General features: G+C 47.5%; 1 protein-coding gene across 2 annotated transcripts in view; it reads right to left on the bottom strand.

The window, feature by feature from the left end:
• AK7 (adenylate kinase 7) overlaps positions 1 to 23,490 on the bottom strand; it is a 91,555-nt gene extending 68,065 nt beyond the window's left edge. For both annotated transcript variants that reach the window (XM_077463549.1, XM_077463548.1), the window contains exons 1-5: positions 23,284 to 23,490; positions 11,374 to 11,559; positions 11,135 to 11,243; positions 8,862 to 8,956; positions 765 to 875 (exon numbers count right to left, since the gene is read on the bottom strand). In XM_077463549.1, the coding sequence (XP_077319675.1) occupies positions 765 to 875; positions 8,862 to 8,956; positions 11,135 to 11,243; positions 11,374 to 11,559; positions 23,284 to 23,370 (588 nt within the window). In that variant the 5' untranslated portion in view covers positions 23,371 to 23,490. The remainder of the gene's footprint in view (positions 1 to 764; positions 876 to 8,861; positions 8,957 to 11,134; positions 11,244 to 11,373; positions 11,560 to 23,283) is intronic.
• Between the last annotated feature and the right edge of the window lie 524 nt (positions 23,491 to 24,014).

The following is a 24,014-nucleotide window of genomic DNA, read 5'->3' as shown; positions in this document are numbered from 1 at the left end:
AGTTAGTGAGCGGTAATGATACACTGTAACCTCTGGCAACCAATCACAATAGATGCCTGATCTGATTCAGCAAACTGATTTTGAGTCTAGCTGCTATTTATTGTATGTCTCAGAGCAGGTGGAGAACAAAACTGCATGGCGGGGGGGGGGCAAGAAAAGTTTTGCCCAGGGTCCAATCAGTGCTAAAGACAGCCCTGATGGTAAGTGAGCGTTGTCACTCTAGGACAGAAAGTGTAACTGGTAGGATCACCAGGTGAAGCTGAAAGAGAAAAAAAAAAATCCCTGCTGAGCCGCCCGAGTTGCGAACCGTCTTTGGTCGGCTTTAATACTGTTATTCCCGGCTTGGTGGTAGCAGGGGCAGTTTTCACAATCAAGCTGTAGTGATAAAGATGCAGCTGCACCATTCAGTGCTAATACTGATGTGTGTCATAAGGAAGAGTTGGGCCTCTTTAAGTAATACTGAGAAACCAAACACACAACATCAAAGTCAATCTAAACCCAAAGGTTTTTTTGTTTTAATACAGCAAGAAATGGTTAGAACTTCGGTGAGTTTTGTTTTGTTTTCTGTGACCCATTAAGGAGATTGCCTTCTGCTTCCTATCATGGAGACCCAACAGGAAGTGAGGATAAACCCCTGTTAGACAATTGTCACTGGATCAGGTGTCCTCATTGGAAGATTTCTCCTCTATTCTGTAAAACTTTGGATTCAGCATCACTTTCTGATGAAAGGTGAATCTTCTTGACATTTGCATTAAAATACTTACTGATTTCCCCATCTTAATGACGAGTTTTTCTGCATTTATATGATCTTTAAAGTTTGAGTGACATTTCCTTCTCCGATAATCATCTTCTGTGAAAGGGAGTTCAGGATCATCCTGTAACAAGACCGCAGGTGCTAGAGTCACGCTAAATGCTTAAAATCACACACTTATCATCACTAAACACAGATTTGGCTTATTTTATATAAATGTCTGGGAGTATACAGGTCAGAGATTTACACAGCTCTCCCACACAGCACAACCTTATCTGCCAGGGCAGGATAAGTGATTTTTGTCAGGCTGCTTTTCCCCCAGCCTGTGATTGGACAGTGAAAAGAGAACCACTGCTGTCACTCTGCACTCTCCTGCTATCAGCATGTCTCATGTTAACTAACTTGGCTCCTTGTGCTGTTTGTCCCTCTCTCAGTTTGAGCTTTGCTGTACAGTGGAATTTAGGAGAAAAAAATATTAATGGCTGCAAAGCTGCCTTCATTTGTGCCTTGTATGCCTGCCTTTGCTGAGAACAATAACTAGGCCGACACTGTTGACCTCTCTTGAAAATGCTAGTTATCTGGCTATTAAAGCAATGTGTCAAAAACGAAAACAAACTCTGAGATCATTCTGACTTCACCTCCTGCCTGCTTGTTCTGAGTTTTCACAACTTTTATGAATAATAGTTAAATGTCCTTCACTTTTCCTTTGGCATATATCTTTTGTGGCTATTAAAGTACAACTCTGTCATATAAAAATACATTTTACAGGTATACTAACGGTAAAAAGGCAAAATCAGAGCACATTGCCCACATGAAAGACAAGGAAGGGACGATGGTTATGTTATGGATGACACAGAGAAGGCAACTGTACTTAAAGTGGATGTAAACCCGAATTATTATTATTTTTTGATGTCATAAATGTAGAGCAGGGATATGCAATTAGCAGACCTCCAGCTGTTGCAGAACCACAAGTCCCATGAGGCATAGCAAGACTCTGACAGCCACAAGCATGACACCCAGAGGCAGAGGCATGATGGGACTTGTAGTTTTGCAACAGCTGGAGGTCCGCTAATTGCATATCCCTGATGTAGAGTATAAGATTTCCTATCATTTGAGCCCAGTCTTTCCACAAAGAGTTAATCCATCTCTGAGCAATCCTCTTTAATTGTTCAGTGAGATAAATCTTGACAAACAGAGAAAAACGTTGTCAAATCCTCCCCCTTGCTGTGAGTGACAGGTGATTTACATATCTCGTGCACTAGCCTAAGAGACATGCATTATTTTTTAATTCCCTCCCACTCCTTTCTTCTGCTGCTCTGCCAGAATTGGATGTTCCACACCTCCGCATGATTGGGCATGCTGAAGTCATGTGGTTACTTTCCGGTCTTTTCACTGGATGTTAGCCCTTGTACACACGGTCGGACATTCCGACAACCAAATCCGTCAGATTTTGTCCGACGGATTTTCTCCGAAACTGTTGCATGCACACAGTCGGACAAAGTTGTCAGAAAATCCGATCGTACTTAACGTGATGGCGTTATTTCGATAGGACGGGACTACGTTCAGGCTAGTAGCCAATAGCTTTGGTCTAGGAATTTGATCTGAGCATGCGTGGCACTTTGTCTGATCGGAATTCTCTACACATGATCAGACAAAGTCCGATCGGATCATGTTGTCGGAAAATTTTATAGCCCAGCTGGAAAACTTGGTCCTTCGGATACTCCGACGGAAACAGTCCGATGGAGCCCACACACCGTTGGATTATCCGACAACGCGGTCCTATAAGACATTGTCCATTGGAATGTCCGACCGTGTGTACAAGGGCTTAGAGATAATAGTTGAAGTTCAGTGTAAGAAATACACAGGAGAAAATGCATATTGACAAGGGGAGTGTAGAGGTGGGCGGGGAGTCTGCTGACATCAGGACTCCACCCACCGAGCTCCAGACAACAGACCCACCCACAGAATATGCAGTTTTTCGGGTCTCATAACAGACAGAGGGGAGACATTTGACAAGTAAAGATACACGCAGGAGCCAGAACATTGTTCCTAATCTTTGTGGGCAGCATACTGACAGGATTTGTACCAGCTGATTGGAGAAAAGCCAATATGGTACCAATATTCAAAAAAGGACAGAGACAAATCCCTGGAAACTACAGCCTAACATCAATAGTGGGCAAATTATTGGAGAGGATAATAAGGGACTCTATCCAAAAATGTACTAAAGGGAAAAAAATATCGTTAGTAGTATTTAGCATAGGTTTACGAAAGGTCATTCTTGCCAGACTAATCTGTTAACATTCTATGAGGAAGAAGTGAGCTGCCATCTATACAGGGGAAGACCTGTGGATTTAGTCTACCTGGATTTTGCAAAAGCATTCCATACAGTCCCCGATAAACGATTAACTTACAAGCTGAGGTCTGCAGGCATGGCCCATAAGGTTTGTTCTTGGGTATAAAACTGGTTACAGGGGAACGGCCAAAGGGTGGTAATACATAATATGTACTCATACTGGTCTGGAGTGGCAAGTGGGGTACCCCAAGGTTTTTTTTAAATCAAATAAGTTTTTATTACAAAATAAAAATGGTACAAGCCAAACATAGACAGACAATGTAGTCGTACAATAGTGTTGATTCTTCGGTCATAGAAATACTAGTAATACAATGTATAAAGTAAATCCGACTTGTAAACAGCAGAAACCAAAGGAGTGCAGTTTAAACTAAAAAGAAACAGAACAAAGAAAAGGGGGAAATAAAACAGGGACATAAAGAAATGATGTTCCCTCTGAGACCACATCGCACTTTACAACAGCTATATGAGTACAGATTTAAGCACAACTTCCGGTTCCCAATTACCCAGCCATACCAGTCCCTACTCTCTCCCCGCAGACATGTTGGGAGAGAGAGAAACACAGGAGTAGCACTACTAATTTCTTATTATTGTCTAAGCTCCTCTGTGCACATGACCCTGGACCCACATTCAGCCCTGTAATAATCTGTCCTGTATAAGTTGGTGAGGGGCCAGCCCCGATGGTGTTAGCGATTCTTCGTCCAGGGCACCCAACAGGCAGATCAAAGGACTCCTCGGAATGTTAACTGAGAATACAGAGGAGATAGTCTCGAGGATCCCATCCCAATACCGTTTTCGTTTTGGGCACCTCCAGAACATATGCAGGAGATCACCATGGTCCCTCATACATTTAGGGCATAGGGGTGAATCCCTGACACCCCAGCTGTATAGTTTAACTGGTGTTCTATAAACCCTATGTAGTAGGTATAGATGGGAGAGTTTATGGGAGGCCGAGACCGACACCAAGGGGGCGGAGGACAGGCAAAGGTTCCAGGTCTCCACGTCCATCGGTCCCACTTCTGCCGACACGGAAGATGTGCTGAGTCTTGTAGTGCACTAAGAAGAATGTCATACCCTCTAGATATCATACCTTTTCTTTCAGTTTGCATTAGTATCCCCTGTACCACAGCATGGTCCGTCAGGCAAAGCGACACACCGCGGGATTGCACCTGTAACGCATGACGTAGCTGCAAGTATTTAAAAAAGTCCCTACGCGGTATGCCAAACTCAGCCTGCAGTTCCATGAAGGATTTCAGCACTTGTCCATTATACAGTTGTGGGAGGTACCAGAGACCACTCATTCTCCAAGCGCCAAATCCCCTAAGTTTAAAGAGCTCACCATAGTTAGCATTCCTCCAGATAGGGGTGAGTCTAAGAAAACCACGTATTTGTAGCAGTCGTTTAACATAGGACCATAAAGTATTTAGCAAGATAATAGTCGGGGAGCTCCTATCCATGTGTGGAAAACCTGCTTCTAACCTGGTCAATGCCGTGTTTGGGTCGTCAATGTCGTCAAGTAGCCTACGTATTGGGTCCAGGGTATCATCTGACCCCCATCCACCCAGGTGTTTCAGTTGTGAAGCCAAAAAATACATTCTGGCATGAGGTAGTGCTAACCCCCCTCGTCCTTTTTGTATTGCAGGGTAAGTAAACTAAGCCTGGCTGTCTTTCTACACCATATTAGTTCCAGAAACTGACAGTCAATTTTATCAAACCATCGTTTTGGAATCCAGGTTGGCGAGTTATGGCAAATGTAGAGTAATTGCGGAGCCCACACCATTTTTATAAGGTTAACCCTTCCCACTACCGATAGCGGTAGTTTGCACCAAGTTTTACATTTATCCCTGAATTTAAGTAATAGAGGTAGAAGATTCAGATTGGCGTAGTTCGTCACCTCGGGGGACACCTGCACCCCTAGGTAGCGGAAGGACGCGACCGTCTGAAAGATGGTCGCGCAAGGAGGAAGAGGTGCCGTCAGTGGGGACAAGGGCTACCCCAAGGTTTTGTCCTGAGACCAATTATATTCGATTTATTCATAAATGATATAGAGGATGGGATAAATACTGTAGTTCAATCTCAGTTTTTGCGGACAATACAAAATTAAGCAGGGCAATAACTTAACATCAGGGTATAGAAATTTTACAGAAAGACCTGAACAAAATAGTGGAGTGGGCAAATAGATGGCAAATGAGGTTTAATGTGGAGAAATGTAACGTAATGCACTTGGGGGAAAAAAACATAAAAGCAAAATACTCACTAGCGGGAGAACCTCTGGGGGAATCAAGGCTGGAGAAAGATCTAGGCGTCCTAGTAGATGACAGATTGGGCGATAGCATGCAATGTCAAGTTGCAGCTACCAAAGCCGGCAGAATATCAACATGCATAAAAAAGGGGATATACTCCAGGGAAAAAAACATATACAGTGGTGTGAAAAAGTGTTTGTCCTCATTTCCTGTTCCTTTGCATGTTTGTCACACTTAAGTGTTTCGGAACATCAAACCAATTTAAACAATAGTCAAGGACAACACAAGTAAACACAAAATGCAATTTGTAAATGAAGGTGTTTATTATTAAAGGTGAAAAAAAATCCAAACCATCATGGCCCTGTGTGAAAAAGTGATTGCCCCCTTGTTAAAACATACTATAACTGTGGTTGTCCACACCTGAGTTTAATTTCTCTAGCCACACCCAGGCCTGATTATTGCCACACCTGTTCACAATCAAGGCATCACTTAAATAGGAGCTGCTTGACACAGTAAGGTCCACCACAAGATCCTTAAAAGCTACACATCATGCCGAGACCCAAAGAAATTCAGGAACAATTGAGAAAGAAAGTAATTGAGATCTATCAGTCTGGAAAGGGTTATAAAGCCATTTCCAAAGCTTTGGGAATCCAGCGAACCACAGTGAGAGCCATTATCCACAAATGGCGAAGACATGGAACAGTGGTGAACCTTCCCAGGAGTGGCCGGCCGCCCAAAATTACCCCAAGAGCGCAGCGACGACTCATCCAAGAGGTCACAAAAGACCCCACAACAACGTCCAAGGAACTGCAGGCCTCACTTGCCTCAGTTAAGGTCAGCGTTCATGCCTCCACCATCAGGAAAAGACTGGGCAAAAAAGGCCTGCATGGCAGAGTTCCAAGGAGAAAACCACTGCTGAGCAAAAAGAACATCAAAGCTCGTCTCAATTTCTCCACAACACATCTTGATGATCCCCAAGACTTTTGGGACAACATTCTGTGGACCGATGAGACAAAAGTGGAACTCTTTGGAAGGTGTGTGTCCAAGTATATCTGGCATAGAAGGAACACTGCATTTCATAAAAAGAACATTATACCAACAGTAAAATATGGTGGTGGTAGTGTGATGGTCTGGGGCTGTTTTGCTGCTTCAGGACCTGGAAGACTTGCCGTGATAAAAGGAACTATGAATTCTGCTGTCTACCAAGAGATCCTGAAGGAGAATGTCCGACCATCTGTTCGTGTACTCAAGCTGAAACGAACTTGGGTTCTGCAGCAGGACAATGATCCTAAACACACCAGCAAGTCCACCACCGAATGGCTGAAGAAAAACAAAATGAAGACTTTGGAGTGGCCTAGCCAAAGTCCTGACCTGAATCCTATTGAGATGTTGTGGTATGACCTTAAAAAGGCCGTTCATGCTCGAAAACCCTCTAATGTAACTGAATTAGGACAATTTTGCAAAGATGAGTGGGCCAAAATTCCTCCAGGACGCTGTAAAAGCCTCATTGCACGTTATCGCAAATGCTTGGTTGCAGTTGTTGCTGCTAAGGGTGGCCCAACCAGTTATTAGGTTTAGGGGGCAATCACTTTTTCACACAGGGCCATGATGGTTTGGATTTTTTTTCACCTTTAATAATAAACACCTTCATTTACAAATTGCATTTTGTGTTTACTTGTGTTGTCCTTGACTATTGTTTAAATTGGTTTGATGTTCCGAAACACTTAAGTGTGACAAACATGCAAAGGAACAGGAAATGAGGAAGGGGGCAAACACTTTTTCACACCACTGTAATCCTATCACTTTATAAAACTCTGGTTAGACCACATCTGGAATAATCCATCCAGTTCTGGTCACCAGTCCTCAGAAGAGAAGTGCTGGAACTGAGGGAAAAATCAAGAAAAGGGGCAATGAAATTAATAAGGGGACCGGGGGACCTCAGTTACGAGAAATGACTGCAAGCACTAAATTTATTCTCACTGGAGAAACAACGCTTGAGAGGAGATATGATGGCTTTTTACAAATACCTCAATGACGCTCCCAGCATAGGAAACAAACTATGCAGTCTCAAGGAGTGTAAGAGGACACGGGGCCACACAATAAGATTGGAGGAGAAGCGGTTTAACCTTAAACTGTACAGGGGGTTTTTAACTGTAAGGACTATAAGGATGTGGAACTCTCTTCCACAATTGGTGGTGGCAGCGGGAAGTATGGATATTTTTAAGAGACTCTTGGATGTACATCTTAAAGATCGCAACAAACAGGGATATGGGAAATAATTATAGACCCTGACACATGTGCACCTACACAGGTTGAACTGGATGGACTATTGTCTTTATTCAACCTTACCTACTATGTAACTATATGCTATAGATCGTGGGGTGCTCAACCCATGGCCTCTGGAGCCCCAGGTGTGGCCCGTGACCTCTAACCAAGGAAAGCACATGCCCATGCTCTGGGATAGAGGGTCGGCAATCAATGTGTTGCTGACCCTCCATCCCAGAGCATTAGAGTGCATGGAGCTGGCACCCGCAGTGGAGGTAGCAGGAGCCGCATAAGCCAATACTGCCTCTGTAGTGCCAGCTCCTGTCCCAGGCAGAGTGATACTAAGTGCACTTCACCTGGGACCTTTCTGGGACCTTTCTAGCAGCCTGGAGAGAGATGCCAGCAGAAGCTGGAAGAGGAAAAGGTCAGTGTATTAACAGGGGTGGACTGACAACTCATGGGGCCCCCGGGCAATAGGAAATTATGGGGCCCCCAGGCAATCAGAGATAATGGGGCCACACAGTAGACACAAACACACAAACATAGTAAACAATCACACAGTATACACAGACATGTTTCTTTTGGCTGAGAAGGTACTGGAGAGGTGGGGCAGCTATAATCTCAGGATTGTTAGACCAAAAGGATGACGGTAAGAGACATTTCAGAGACAGATGTAAAAAAAAAACACAATTTTTTACATACTGTCCCTGGTTTACTGAGGCTGGCAACCCTGATGGGTCCCCCTAGTGGCATGGGGCCCTCAGGCAGTGCCCGAGTGGCCCAATGGTTAGTCCACCCCTGTGTATTAAACATCATATACATTGCACTTTTGCAATGGGCATATTAGCACTTATAAAAAAGCGTTTTTAAGCTGCTTTCACATTGATCCGTAGGAGCAGCGTAGTGCACCAGGGGATTTTCTGCGAGTTAGCTGCACTGAGCCGTAGACTTCTATTATATACTGCAGTTTGTTGCAGTTTGGTGTACCAACCACCCCCCCCCCCCCCAAGATATAATAGAAATCTATGGCAAAGTGTAGCTAACCGCCGGAAAGCCGCAGGCGCACTGTGCTGCACTTGTGGAGTTAAGCTTGGCACAAAAGTATCATCACTCTATAAATGAGTAAATAAAGGCTCAATTATTAAATCTTTTTTTTTTTTTTTTTATTATTTATTATCTAAATCATGACAAAATAAAAAAGTAAAACTGGATACTGTATAAGCCAATCAGAGATGGTATTTGGCACACTTACTGGGTCCAGTGGCTTGCTTCGTGCCCAGGTCATGACTGTAGATAATAATATAAACATTTTCTGGCTTTCAAAGTTTTCAATTTCTGTGTGGAGCGCTAAAAGGAAACGAAATGTCATAGACTGATTTTCAGACAGTGATAACAAAATAGTGCTGATTCATTAAAACTAGAGAAAAGAAAACAAGGACAAACAGAGCCATAGCAATCAATCACAATTCTTTAAGGGCCGGTTCACACAGCGGGCGATGCGAGGCGACACGACTCGCCTCGCCTCGCTCCCGCAAGTCGCCCCCGTTCTGTACAATGGAACCGTTCTGAGAGGAGCGACTCGAGTCGCTCCGACTCAGAAAAAAGGTTTCTGTACTACTTTCGGGCGACCTCGGGGCGACTTGCATTGACTTCTATACAGAAGTCATTTGCAAGTCGCCGCCGAGGCCGCTGCAGGTCGCGGCGAGGCAAGTCGGAGTCGCCTCGCCTCGCCTGCAGTGTGAACCGGCCCTAAGTGCTGGGATGGGCAACTAAAACATTTTAATAAATCAGTCCCAGTATGGTAAATCAGTAATTTCTTTGTACAGGTAATTGAAAGTTAAACAGATTGTCCTTCCACAATTTTGTATGTGTGCTGCAGGCAAAGCCTCCACCACCAATCAGAAATGATCTCCAATCCAAGAACATTCCCCTTACTTTATCTGCAGGGGCACTGCAACTGACTGAATACTATAATAGTACTAGAAATACTACAATGCCGGATATTATAGTAACATCGCCAATAATGACCATATCACAATATTATTATTATCATTTTATTTTTTATATTATCATTTTAGCCTCTTCACAGGCTATTCCCTCTTAAGCCTATCATGAATGCTGCTGCCAGACTCATCTACCTTACCAACCCCTTAGTGTCTGCCACCCCTCTCCACCCATCGCCCAGCGAAATAAATTTAAAATACTAACTACAACATACAAAGCTATTCACAACTCTGCCCTGAGCTACATCACCAAGCTTGTCTCCAAATATCACCCAAACCGTCCTCTCCGCTCCTCCCAAGACCCCCTGCTCTCTAGCTCCCTTGTCTCCTCCTCCCGTGCTCATCTCCAGGACTTCTCCAGAGCCTCTCCAATCCTCTGGAACTCTCTACCTCAATATGTCTGGCTATCTCCTACTCTGGTTGTCTTCAGGCGATCCCTGGAAATTCATCTTTTCAGGGAAGCCTATCACGCCTCCAACTAATCTCCTACCCATTCCATCAGCACATCCCCCACAGTTACAACCTTTTCTACCACTTACCTCACCCTAGTAGATCTTAAGCTCTTCTGAGCAGGGCCCGCTTAAACCTCTATTTTATTGTATTGTAACTGTATTAATTCAAGAGAAGTGACCTGCCACAGTACCAATGAACAATGGCATGCTTCCATCCCGGGTAAATAGTATATAAAAAAGGAGGGCAAATGAGACTTTAAATGAAGCATGTTAATTGAAAAATAAAAATAATAAATACATGTGAGTAGATGAAATGATTTAATTTATAATCGATAACCCCTAGGGGTAGTCCATGTCTGATCTGAATGCATATAATGGTAATACAGTAATATAAATATAGATATAAAATTCATATATTTTCATAATAATAATCAGAAAATCTGGAGTCAATGGACAAATCAATCAATGGACATACATGGATGCAATTCATATCAGAAATACATAAATTACCAATCAAAATTATAAAATCACATGAATGAGTGCAAACTCTATAGGACAAAATTAATATTATCAAGGATTAAAATAAGCTTAATTGGGCATCCTTAGTTTGAGAACCCGACGCGTTTCTTGGCTTCTTGCCAGCCATCAGGGGTGGGATGCATGTTTTTACTAAAAAAGCAAGTAAATATGACAAATATTAATATATGTGGAACCTCAGTTAAATAGAGAGAGTATCAAATTGATCCACTTAATTGATAAAATGACTTACAATATAGCCCAAAAATTGGGCAGAACTTCCAGCAATGGGAACTGTTAGAGCTGAGATATAACCGTCTAAATCATTTCATCTACTCACATGTATTTATTATTTTTATTTTTCAATTGGCATGCTTCATTTGTATTGTCACCCTTTTATATTTTAAAGCACTGCATAAACTGTTGGCGCTATATAAATCCTGTATAATAATAACAATTTTATGTACACAATTATTACATAATTGTAATAGATAATAAATATAAAATATAAAATATATAAAATATAATAAAAATAATATAATTAGACCACCTACCAGACGCTGCCCAGGAAGCTTCATCGATCTGGGACAGGTCCTCTGTGATATTATATATGATGACATCGCTCTCCATAAGATGACTTAACAGCTCATCTCTATTTGAAATCTGGAACAGAGAGAAGGTAAGAGAGATGGCCCACTGGAGAAATGAGTGAAAAGCTGTCTAATGATCTCCAAACATTCAAGTGATGGGACCATAAAAAACAAAGAACAGATTACACCCCGACGTTGCTTACCGCATATGTTTCCACCGGAAACCCCAGCTTCTTGTCTAAAGGTTTGGACAGAGTGCCTACTATCTGGAAGAGGCCCTGTTTTGATTTGCTGTCTGCCTCATCCTCTTGAGCTGATAGGTGCTCTTCTTCCTCCGCACCCTCTTCAGCTTCTTCAAGAGAAGCTCCAGCAATGCAGGCAGACAAATACTGCAGGAATAATAAGACCAATGAGTCTACAGTGTCAGGACATTCTGTGATAACAAAAGCACATATACTTTATATAATGGTACACATGCATTATACATACATTATACTGTATATTTAACTAAGCTCTGGGTCCCCTTTTTAAGGGCCAGGGCCATCTTTAAGGCAGGGCAAACGGGGCAGCTGCCCTGGGCCCTGTCATTGTTGTGGGGCCCAAAGCAGCTGCCTCAAACTTGCCAACTATCCCAGTTTAAATTCCCTTGTTCCTTGAAGTTTTAGTCCTATGCTGTGTCCCGATATCTCAGTGCGAAGTGCTGCTAATGCTGCCCAGCTCTGCCCTATTGTTGAGTACAGATGACTTACCTGCAGACCCTGTGTTTACATAATAATAAATAACCGGCATTCATATGTAAATAACTGCATCCAGTGGCATTGATATCTAAATAAAGGCGGCATTCATATGTATATCATGCCCCCTCTGCAGTGAGGAGGGTGTGCTGTAACCTATAGCAACCAAACAAAACCAGAGCATTATTACTGTACAGTTATCTCTGGCAACCAATCAATAAGCAGAAATCATATGCTGTAACTTCTAGCAACTAATCAGTGTGCCTTAATGTGTGCTGTAACCTCTAGCAACCAGTCAGTAAGTGATAATGATATGCTGTAACCTCTGGCAACCAATCACTGCCTGATCTGATACAGTAAACTGATTTTAAGTCTAGCTGCTATTTATTGTATGTCTCAGAGCAGGTGGAGAACAAAATTGCATAGGGGGAGGGCCCAAGAACATTTTTGCCCAGGGTCCAATCAATATTAAAGATGGCCCTGGCCAGTCCACCCAAAAGTGAATCTGGTAAGCTGGTTGACCTTTTTTCTCATCATACATCAGCTTCCAAAGCATCAGAGGGATCGCATTGTTAAAAGGTATCAGTCAGGGTACAAAATAATTTCCAAGGCATTAGACATACCATGGAACACAGTGAAGACCATCATCATCAAGTGGAGAAAATATGGCACAACATTGACATTACCAAGAATTGGATCTCCCGCCAAAATTTATGAAATAAAGGAGAAGAAAACTGGTCAGGGAGGCTGCCAAGAGGCCTACAGCAACAGTAAAGGAGCTGCAGGAATATCCGGGAAGTACTGGCGGTGTGGTACATGTGACAACAATCTCCCGTATTCTTCATATGTCTGGGCTATGGGGTAGAGTGCCAAAACTGAAACCTTTTCTTTTGAAGAAAAACATCCAAACCTGGCTAAAGTTTGCAAAAATACATCTGAAGTCTCCCAAAAGCATGTGGGAAAATGTGTTATGGTCTGATGAAACTAAGATTGAACTTTTTGGCCATAATTCAAAAAGAGGCGCAAAAACAACACTGCACATCACCAAAAGAACACCGCCCCCACTGTGAAGCATGGTGGTGGCAGCATCATGCTTTGGGGCTGTTTTTCTTCAACTGGAGCAGGGGCCTTTGTCAAGGAAAAGGGAATTATGAACAATCTCAAATACCAGTCAATATTTGCACAAACCCTTCAGGCTCCTGCTAGAAAGCTGAACATGAAGAGGAACTTCATCTTTTAGCATGACAACGACCCAAAGCATATATCCAAATCAACAAAGTAATGGCTTCACCAGAAGAAGATTAAAGTTTTGGAATGGCCCAGCCAGAGCCCAGACCTGATTCTGATTGAAAATATGTGGGAAGATCCGAAGAGGGACAGGAGATGCCCTCGCAATCTGACATATTTGGAGAGTTTTTGCAAAGAAGAGTGGGCAAATATTGCCAAGTCAAGATGTGCCATGCTGATAGACTTGTACCCAAAAAGACTACAGAGTGCTGTAATAAAATCAAAAGGGGCTTCAACAAAGTATTAGTTTAAGGGTGAGCACACTTATGCAACTATATTATTTCAACTGTCCCCATCAGAGTACCCCTTACATTAACTGTCCACAACATGCCCCCTTACATCGAGTGTCCCCAACAGAGTTCCCCCTTACATCAATTGTCCCCATCAGAGTGCCTCATGAATCAATGAATGCACACTAAGCCCTTGTACACACGGTCGGACATTCCGACAACCAAATCTGTCGGATTTTGTCCGACGGATTTTGTCCGAAACTGTTGCATACACACAGTCATACAAAGTTGTCAGAAAATCCGATCGTACTTAACGTGATGGCGTTATTTCGTTAGGACGGGACTACGTTCAGGCTAGTAGCCAATAGCTTTGGTCTAGGAATTTGATCTGAGCATGCGTGGCACTTTGTCCGATCGGAATTCTCTACACATGATCGGACAAAGTCCAATCGGATCATGTTGTCGGAAAATTTTATAGCCCAGGTGGAAAACTTGTTCCGTCGGAGTATCCGACGGAAACAGTCTGATGGAGCCCACACACTGTCGGATTATCTGACAACATGGTTCTATCGGACATTGTCCATCGGAATGTCCGACCGTGTGTACAAGGGCTTAGAGCCCTAGGGGGCACAGACTACCCCAGCAACCCCCTATATCCGGACCTGTTATGTCTATTGCCACTGACCCTTCTGACTGACCACTGCCTATGGCAAAAGACTATCAGGTGAGAACTGGGTAAAAATCTCAGGTCTATGAGAGGCCCCAACCCTTCTGGCCAGCAGCATCCTGCAGTATTAGTACTGGGTGGGAAGCTGGTGACAATCTCACATCTACGAGCGGCTCCTGACCCTACTGGCCAGCGTGCATCTGAAAGACCAACCTATCTGATAGGAATCAGGAGACATCCTCGTGTCTATGGCCCCTAACCGTACTAGCTGGCTACCAGTGAAGGGCTGGCAGCCTTAGGCCAGGGGGGCAAGTCCAGTCAAGTGGCCCATTGAACCACTGAATCAGCCTACCATCCATGCCCACCTGGTTTTATAACGGATGATTGATGTTATGAAGCAAGACAAATGTGGGGGGGAGGGTGTTAGATAAGTCTGCAGGTGAGGGGAGGGTGTTAGATAAGTCCGCTGGTGGGGGGAGGGTGTTAGATAAGTCTGCTGGTGGGGGGAGGGTGTTAGATGAGTCCACAGGTGGGGGGGAGGTTGTTAGATAAGTCCGCTGGTGGGGGGTGTTAGATAAGTGCGCTGGTGGGGGGAGGGTGTTAGATAAGTCCGTAGGTGGGGGGGTGTTAGATAAGTCCGCTGGTGGGGGGAGGGTGTTAGATAAGTCCGCTGGTGGGGGGGAGGGTGTTAGATAAGTCCGCTGGTGGGGGGAGGTTGTTTGATAAGTCTGCTGGTGGGGGGAGGGTGTTAGATAAGTCCGCTGGTGGGGGGAGGGTGTTAGATAAGTCCGCTGGTGGGGGGAGGGTGTTAGATAAGTCCGCTGGTGGGGGGGTGTTAGATAAGTCCGCTGGTGGGGGGAGGGTGTTAGATAAGTCCGCTGGTGGGGGGAGGGTATTAGATAAGTCTGCAGGTGAGGGGAGGGTGTTAGATAAGTCCGCTGGTGGGGGGGAGGGTGTTAGATAAGTCTGCTGGTGGGGGGAGGGTGTTAGATAAGTCCGCAGGTGGGGGGGTGTTAGATAAGTCTGCTGGTGGGGGGAGGGGGTTTGATAAGTCCACTGGTGGGGGGAGGGTGTTAGATAAGTTCGCTGGTGGGGGGGAGGGTGTTAGATAAGTTTGCTGGTGGAGGAGGGTATTAAATAAGTCCGCTGGTTGGGGGGTGTTAGATGAGTCCACTGGTGGGGGCAGGGTGTTAGATAAGTCCGCTGGTGGGGGGGAGGGTGTTAGATAAGTCCACTGGTGGGGGGAGGGTGTTAGATAAGTCCACTGGTGGGGGGAGGGTGTTAGATAAGTCCGCTGGTGGGGGGAGGGTATTAGATAAGTCTGCAGGTGAGGGGAGGGTGTTAGATAAGTCCACTGGTGGGGGGAGGGTGTTAGATAAATCTGCTGGTGGGGGGAGGGTGTTAGATAAATCCGCTGGTGGGGGGAGGGTGTTAGATAAGTCCGCTGGTGGGGGGGAGAGTGTTAGATAAGTCCGCTGGTGGGGGGAGGGTGTTAGATAAGTCCGTAGGTGGGGGAGGGTGTTAGATAAGTCCGTAGGTGGGGGGAGGGTGTTAGATAAGTCTGCTGGTGGGGGGGAGAGTGTTAGATAAGTCCGCTGGTGGGGGGGAGGGTGTTATATAAGTCCGCTGGTGGGGGGAGGTTGCTTGATAAGTCCGCTGGTGGGGGGGAGGGTGTTAGATAAGTCTGCTGGTGGGGGGGTGTTAGATAAGTCCGCTGGTGGGGGGAGGGTGTTAGATGAGTCCGCTGGTGGGGGGTGTTAGATAAGTCCGCTGGTGGGGGGGAGAGTGTTAGATAAGTCTGCTGGTGGGGGGGAGGGTGTTAGATAAGTCCGCTGGTGGGGGGTGTTAGATAAGTCCGCTGGTGGGGGGGAGGGTGTTAGATAAGTCCGCTGGTGGGGGGGAGGGTGCTAGATAAGTCCGTAGGTGGGGGGAGGGTGTTAGATAAGTCCGCTGGTGGGGGGAGGGTGTTAGATAAGTCCGTAGGTGGGGGAGGGTGTTAGATAAGTCGGTAGGTGGAGGGAGGGTGTTAGATAAGTCCGTAGGTGGGGGGAGGGTGTTAGATAAGTCTGCTGGTGGGGGGGGAGAGTGTTAGATAAGTCCGTTGGTGGGGGGAGGTTGTTTGATAAGTCCGCTGGTGGGGGGAGGGTGTTAGATAAGTCCGCTGGTGGGGGGAGGGTGTTAGATAAGTCCGCTGGTGGGGGGAGGGTGTTAGATAAGTCCGCTGGTGGGGGGGAGGGTGTTAGATAAGTCCACTGGTGGGGGGGGTGTTAGATAAGTCCACTGGTGGGGGGAGGGTGTTAGATAAGTTCGCTGGTGGGGGAGGGTGTTAGATAAGTCTGCAGGTGGGGGGATTGTGTTAGATAAGTCCGCTGGTTGGGGGAGGGTGTTAGATAAGTCCGCTGGTGGGGGGAGGGTATTAGATAAGTCCGCTGGTTGGGGGGTGTTAGATAAGTCCGCTGGTGGGGGCAGGGTGTTAGATAAGTCTGCTGGTGGGGGGGTGTTAGATAAGTCCACTGGTGGGGGGGGTGTTAGATAAGTCCACTGCTGGGGGGAGGGTGTTAGATAAGTTCGCTGGTGGGGGAGGGTGTTAGATAAGTCTGCAGGTGGGGGGATGGTGTTAGATAAGTCCGCTGGTTGGGGGAGGGTGTTAGATAAGTCCGCTGGTGGGGGGAGGGTATTAGATAAGTCCGCTGGTTGGGGGGTGTTAGATAAGTCCGCTGGTGGGGGGAGGGTGTTAGATAAGTCTGCTGGTGGGGGGGTGTTAGATAAGTCCGCTGGTGGGGGGAGGGTGTTAGATAAGTCCGCTGGTGGGGGGAGGGTATTAGATAAGTCTGCAGGTGAGGGGAGGGTGTTAGATAAGTCCGCTGGTGGGGGGAGGGTGTTAGATAAGTCCGTAGGTGGGGGGGAGGTTGTTAGATAAGTCCGCTGGTGGGGGGAGGGTGTTAGATAAGTCTGCTGGTGGGGGGAGGGTGTTAGATAAGTCCGCAGGTGGGGGCGAGGTTGCTAGATAAGTCCGCTGGTGGGGGGGTGTTAGATAAGTGCGCTGGTGGGGGGGGTGTTAGATAAGTCCGCTGTTGGGGGGAGGGTGTTAAATAAGTCCGCTGGTGGGGGGAGGGTTTTAGATAAGTCCGCTGGTGGGGGGGAGGGTGTTAGATAAGTCCACTGGTGGGGGGGGTGTTAGATAAGTCCACTGGTGGGGGGGTGTTAGATAAGTCTACTGGTGGGGGTTGTTAGATAAGTCCGCTGGTGGGGGGAGGGTGTTAGATAAGTCCGCTGGTGGGGGGAGGGTGTTAGATAAGTCCGCTGGTGGGGGGAGGGTATTAGATAAGTCCGCTGGTTGGGGGGTGTTAGATAAGTCCGCTGGTGGGGGCAGGGTGTTAGATAAGTCTGCTGGTGGGGGGGTGTTAGATAAGTCCACTGGTGGGGGGGGTGTTAGATAAGTCCACTGCTGGGGGGAGGGTGTTAGATAAGTTCGCTGGTGGGGGAGGGTGTTAGATAAGTCTGCAGGTGGGGGGATGGTGTTAGATAAGTCCGCTGGTTGGGGGAGGGTGTTAGATAAGTCCGCTGGTGGGGGGAGGGTATTAGATAAGTCCGCTGGTTGGGGGGTGTTAGATAAGTCCGCTGGTGGGGGGAGGGTGTTAGATAAGTCTGCTGGTGGGGGGGTGTTAGATAAGTCCGCTGGTGGGGGGGGGGTGTTAGATAAGTCCGCTGGTGGGGGGAGGGTATTAGATAAGTCTGCAGGTGAGGGGAGGGTGTTAGATAAGTCCGCTGGTGGGGGGAGGGTGTTAGATAAGTCCGTAGGTGGGGGGGAGGTTGTTAGATAAGTCCGCTGGTGGGGGGAGGGTGTTAGATAAGTCTGCTGGTGGGGGGAGGGTGTTAGATAAGTCCGCAGGTGGGGGCGAGGTTGCTAGATAAGTCCGCTGGTGGGGGGGTGTTAGATAAGTGCGCTGGTGGGGGGGGTGTTAGATAAGTCCGCTGTTGGGGGGAGGGTGTTAAATAAGTCCGCTGGTGGGGGGAGGGTTTTAGATAAGTCCGCTGGTGGGGGGGAGGGTGTTAGATAAGTCCACTGGTGGGGGGGGTGTTAGATAAGTCCACTGGTGGGGGGGTGTTAGATAAGTCTACTGGTGGGGGTTGTTAGATAAGTCCGCTGGTGGGGGGAGGGTGTTAGATAAGTCCGCTGGTGGGGGGAGGGTGTTAGATAAGTCCGCTGGTGGGGGGCAGGGTGTTAGATAAGTCTGCTGGTGGGGGGAGGGTGTTAGATAAGTCCACTGGTGGGGGGAGGGTGTTAGATAAGTTCGCTGGTGGGGGGGAGGGTGTTAGATAAGTTTGCTGGTGGAGGAGGGTATTAAATAAGTCCGCTGGTTGGGGGGTGTTAGATGAGTCCACTGGTGGGGGCAGGGTGTTAGATAAGTCCGCTGGTGGGGGGGAGGGTGTTAGATAAGTCCACTGGTGGGGGGAGGGTGTTAGATAAGTCCGCTGGTGGGGGGAGGGTATTAGATAAGTCTGCAGGTGAGGGGAGGGTGTTAGATAAGTCCACTGGTGGGGGGAGGGTGTTAGATAAATCCGCTGGTGGGGGGAGGGTGTTAGATAAGTCCGCTGGTGGGGGGAGGTTGTTTGATAAGTCCGCTGGTGGATTGAGGGTGTTAGATAAGTCCGCTGGTGGGGGGGTGTTAGATAAGTCCGCTGGTGGGGGGGAGAGTGTTAGATAAGTCCGCTGGTGGGGGGGAGGGTGTTAGATAAGTCCGTAGGTGGGGGAGGGTGTTAGATAAGTCCGTAGGTGGGGGGAGGGTGTTAGATAAGTCCGCTGGTGGGGGGGAGAGTGTTAGATAAGTCCGCTGGTGGGGGGGAGAGTGTTAGATAAGTCCGCTGGTGGGGGGGAGGGTGTTAGATAAGTCCGCTGGAGGGGGGAGGTTGTTTGATAAGTCCGCTGGTGGGGGGGAGAGTGTTAGATAAGTCTGCTGGTGGGGGGGAGGGTGTTAGATAAGTCCGCTGGTGGGGGGGAGGGTGCTAGATAAGTCCGTAGGTGGGGGGAGGGTGTTAGATAAGTCCGCTGGTGGGGGGAGGGTGTTAGATAAGTCCGTAAGTGGGGGGAGGGTGTTAGATAAGTCCGTAGGTGGAGGGAGGGTGTTAGATAAGTCCGTAGGTGGGGGGAGGGTGTTAGATAAGTCCGTTGGTGGGGGGAGGTTGTTTGATAAGTCCGCTGGTGGGGGGAGGGTGTTAGATAAGTCCGCTGGTGGGGGGAGGGTGTTAGATAAGTCCGTTGGTGGGGGGAGGGTGTTAGATAAGTCCGCTGGTGGGGGGGAGGGTGTTAGATAAGTCCACTGGTGGGGGGGTGTTAGATAAGTCCACTGCTGGGGGGAGGGTGTTAGATAAGTTCGCTGGTGGGGGAGGGTGTTAGATAAGTCTGCAGGTGGGGGGAGGGTATTAGATAAGTCCGCTGGTTGGGGGGTGTTAGATAAGTCCGCTGGTGGGGGGAGGGTGTTAGATAAGTCCGCTGGTTGGGGGAGGGTGTTAGATAAGTCCGCTGGTGGGGGGAGGGTATTAGATAAGTCCGCTGGTTGGGGGGTGTTAGATAAGTCCGCTGGTGGGGGGAGGGTGTTAGATAAGTCTGCTGGTGGGGGGAGGGTGTTAGATAAGTCCGCTGGTGGGGGGAGGGTGTTAGATAAGTCCGCTGGTGGGGGGAGGGTGTTAGATAAGTCCGCTGGTGGGGGGAGGGTATTAGATAAGTCTGCAGGTGAGGGGAGGGTGTTAGATAAGTCCGCTGGTGGGGGGAGGGTGTTAGATAAGTCCGTAGGTGGGGGGGAGGTTGTTAGATAAGTCCGCTGGTGGGGGGAGGGTGTTAGATAAGTCCGCAGGTGGGGGCGAGGTTGCTAGATAAGTCCGCTGGTGGGGGGGTGTTAGATAAGTGCGCTGGTGGGGGGGTGTTAGATAAGTCCGCTGTTGGGGGGAGGGTGTTAGATAAGTCCGCTGGTGGGGGGAGGGTTTTAGATAAGTCCGCTGGTGGGGGGGAGGGTGTTAGATAAGTCCACTGGTGGGGGGGTGTTAGATAAGTCCACTGGTGGGGGGGTGTTAGATAGGTCCGCTGGTGGGGGGAGGGTTTTAGATAAGTCCGCTGGTGGGGGAGGGTGTTAGATAAGTCCGCTGGTGGGGGGGAGGGTGTTAGATAAGTCCGCTGGTGGGGGGGAGGGTGTTAGATAAGTCCGCTGGTGGGGGGGTGTTAGATAAGTGCGCTGGTGGGGGGGTGTTAGATAAGTCTGCTGGTGGGAGGGTGTTAGATAAGTCCGCTGTTGGGGGGAGGGTTTTAGATAAGTCCGCTGGTGGGGGGAGGGTGTTAGATAAGTCCGCTGGTGGGGGGAGGGTGTTAGATAAGTTAGCTGATGGGGGAGGGTATTAGATAAGTCCGCTGGTTGGGGGGTGTTAGATGAGTCCGCTGGTGGGGGGAGGGTGTTAGATAAGTCCGCTGGTGGGGGGGTGTTAGATAAGTGCGCTGGTGGGGGGGGTGTTAGATAAGTCTGCTGGTGGGGGGTGTTAGATAAGTCCGCTGGTGGGAGGGTGTTAGATAAGTCCGCTGGTGGGGGGAGGGTGTTAGATAAGTCCGCTGGTGGGGGGGAGGGTGTTAGATAAGTCCACTGGTGGGGGGAGGGTGTTAGATAAGTTAGCTGATGGGGGAGGGTATTAGATAAGTCCGCTGGTTGGGGGGTGTTAGATGAGTCCGCTGGTGGGGGGAGGGTGTTAGATAAGTCCGCTGGTTGGGGGAAGTTGTTAGATAAATCCGCTGGTGGGGGGAGGGTGCTAGAAAAAAATCAAAAGCAGCCGCTGACAAAATTTGAAATTGTCATGATGACTATGCTATGCATTATTAATTAAATTTACTACTGAAGGGGATTTTCCCACGGGGAGCTTTTAACCTCTTTTTAGCCCCTTCTTGGGGGTTAAAAGTGCCCTGTTACCACCCGAACAGCGGTAAAGAGGCGCTAAAACAAGCGGAACTTTACCTCTAACGCTCGGGCGGCTGCAGCGTGAAAGCACCCTAAAACAAAAACAAAAAACATACTGTGCGCTGCTAGAGTGTTCGGGATTGGCTTGAAAAAAAAAAGTGACAACCTCACCTAAGAGCTCATTCACACTGGATGCATTTTTCTGCACTTTATCAGCACCGCTCACCACACAGGACCATAGAAAACCATCGTTATCTCTGTGCCCTGTTCACACCACAAAGCTGCCTGGTGCTGCTGAATTTGCAAAGAAAGCAGGTAGAAGTAGCGCCCCCAGGAGGTGTATGGGCATTATTAATCGCTCTCCCTTATTTATTATTTATTGTTTAATACCCCCTTATTTATAAATATTTTTATATTTATTAACTATTTTATTATTGTTTATTATTTGTATACCCCCATATTTATTTTTATATTTATTCATTAAATGCATTCACAAATATATATTTTTTGCCTTTTTTTTATACTTCCTTATTTATATTTATTTTTTTTAAACGCAGACTTGGGGCATTTTTCCCGCAATGCACCAGAGCTCACATGAAGTGGCATTGCAGCTCGGCCTCCGCATACAAATGAGTGACAGGCCGGTCCACACCACGGAATCGCACAACAACGTACTGAGCGTTCCTCTGCCATTCACGTGCGGTGTGCGATTTTAGCCTATTCATTTAGAATGGACTGAGTCGCACCGAACTGCACCAAAAGCAGTTCATGCACTAGGCTGGGTTCACACCACAGCGATGCGGGAACGGCGCGAATCCGTGGCGTTTTCCCGCATCGCATTACTCCCGCCGGCAGTTCACACTGCCCTATGCGAACGGCTGGGAGTGTCAATGATATGTTAATGACACCCCCAGATCCGTCCGCATATCGCAGTGCAATCTGTCGACTCGCACAGGAATTGGATCGCATGGTGTGAACACCCATGCAATCCGATTCTGTTGCGGACCAAAAAAAGGGTCCGTGCGAGTTTGCTGCGGGAGCGATGCGAATTCAGCCATACTATCTGTATGGCTGAACTCGCATCGCTACGGAGATCGGATGTGATTTGCACTGCAGTGCGGTGCGAATCACATCCGGATCTCCCCCCGCAGCAGTGTGAACCCAGCCTAAGGGAAACGCACAGCAAGCGGATGGCATACTACTTCTGTAGCACGCGGTCTGGTGCAGGCGAGCGCCCTGCGTGTGCGACCTGCATTTCAGGACGTAACATTAGGCTGGGTTCACACTGCTGCGGGTGGAGATCCGGATGTGATTCGCACCGCAAATCACATCCGATCTCCGTAGCGATGCGAGTTCAGCCATACAGATAGTATGGCTGAATTCGCATCGCTCCCGCAGCAAACTCGCACGGGACCCTTTTTTTGGTCCGCAACAGAATCGGATCGCATGGGGGTTCACACCATGCGATCCGATTCCTGTGCGAGTCGGCAGATCGCACTGCGATATGCGGACGGATCTGGGGGTGTCATTAACATATCATTGACACTCCCAGCCGTCCGCATAGGGCAGTGTGAACTGCCGGCGGGAGTAATGCTATGCGGGAAAGCGCCGCGGATTCCCGGCGTTCCCACATCGCTGTGGTGTGAACCCAGCCACCCCGCTGCAAATCGCAACTGCAGTGCGTTGAAGGTGGTGCAGGAAACGTGCGGCTTCCAACCCGGCATTCTGGTGTGAACTAAATGCCACTCAATAAGGCTGGGTTCACACTGCTGCGGGGGGAGATCCGGATGTGATTCGCACCGCAAATCACATCCGATCTCCGTAGCGATGCGAGTCCAGCCATACAGATAGTATGGCTGAATTCGCATCGCTCCCGCAGCAAACTCGCACGGGACCCTTTTTTTGGTCCGCAACAGAATCAGATCGCATGGGGGTTCACACCATGCGATCCGATTCCTGTGCGAGTCGGCAGATCGCACTGCGATATGCGGACGGATCTGGGGGTGTCATTAACATATCATTGACACTCCCAGCCGTCTGCATAGGGCAGTGTGAACTGCCGGCGGGAGTAATGCGATGCGGGAAAACGCAGCGGATTCGCGGCGTTCCCGCATCGCAGCGGTGTGAACCCGGCCTTAAGAAAAAAGAATTGCGCCTACTTTATCTATATTAACGCCCCGGATTGCGCCTACTTTACTCCTATTAGCGGCTGGCTTGCGCCTGCTTTGTACATGCCGACCCACCCCACCCCCCTCACCTTTCCTATGTTCCTGGCAGCGTACGTATCCAGGTTATTCATAAAGATCCTTCTGGGTCTGACGATCGGTTCCCCTCCCTCGGCCATGTTGCAGTCTGTGGGTTACTATGGTCGCACTCCGGTTGCCAAGGACGGGTGGTTGCTAAGCGACGCTAGGGTCCTTCCTAGCTACAGCTTGTACGCAGGTCTGATAGAGCAGAGAGCGTCCCTTTTGCTCAGCAGCGTACGGGTGTAATTCTCAGTAATACCTGTAGATGGCAGTGTTGAGCCGATGACATCACTGAGAATGTATGCTTCAAGATTAAAAGAGTAACATATTATAGTTGCCGGGAGTGGTGGCGCCTCACGGTAGAAGCCGTCTCGGCGAGGCTGTTGGATTGGTCGTGTTGTCCATGAGTTCAAGCCTCGTGGGGAAATATGGTCAATCCACACAGCCTGCTTTTTTCCTCTTTAAAAAAATAAATAATATATATATATTTTTTATAAAATAAAAACCATAAATATAATAGAAAATATAAATAATTAAAATAAAAACCATAAATATAATAGAAAATATTATGTTTAAGGTTTTTATTTATTATTTTATACCCCTTTATTTACATTTTTATTGTAGAGCAGCCTGAATAGTAATAAATAGTAATAATAAAAATAAAAAAATTAAAAAATATAATAATATTTAAATATAAAGTATAATAATAAATATAAATATAATATATATATAATATAAAATA

This window comes from Lithobates pipiens, unplaced genomic scaffold (assembly GCF_037356315.1).
Source record: "Lithobates pipiens isolate NorthernLeopardFrog02 unplaced genomic scaffold, aLitPip1_a1.2 Scaffold_30, whole genome shotgun sequence".
In the NCBI taxonomy this organism is placed as follows: Eukaryota; Metazoa; Chordata; class Amphibia; order Anura; family Ranidae; genus Lithobates; species Lithobates pipiens.
Note: the sequence above shows the minus strand (reverse complement) of the source record. Positions and strands in the feature narration are given on the sequence as shown.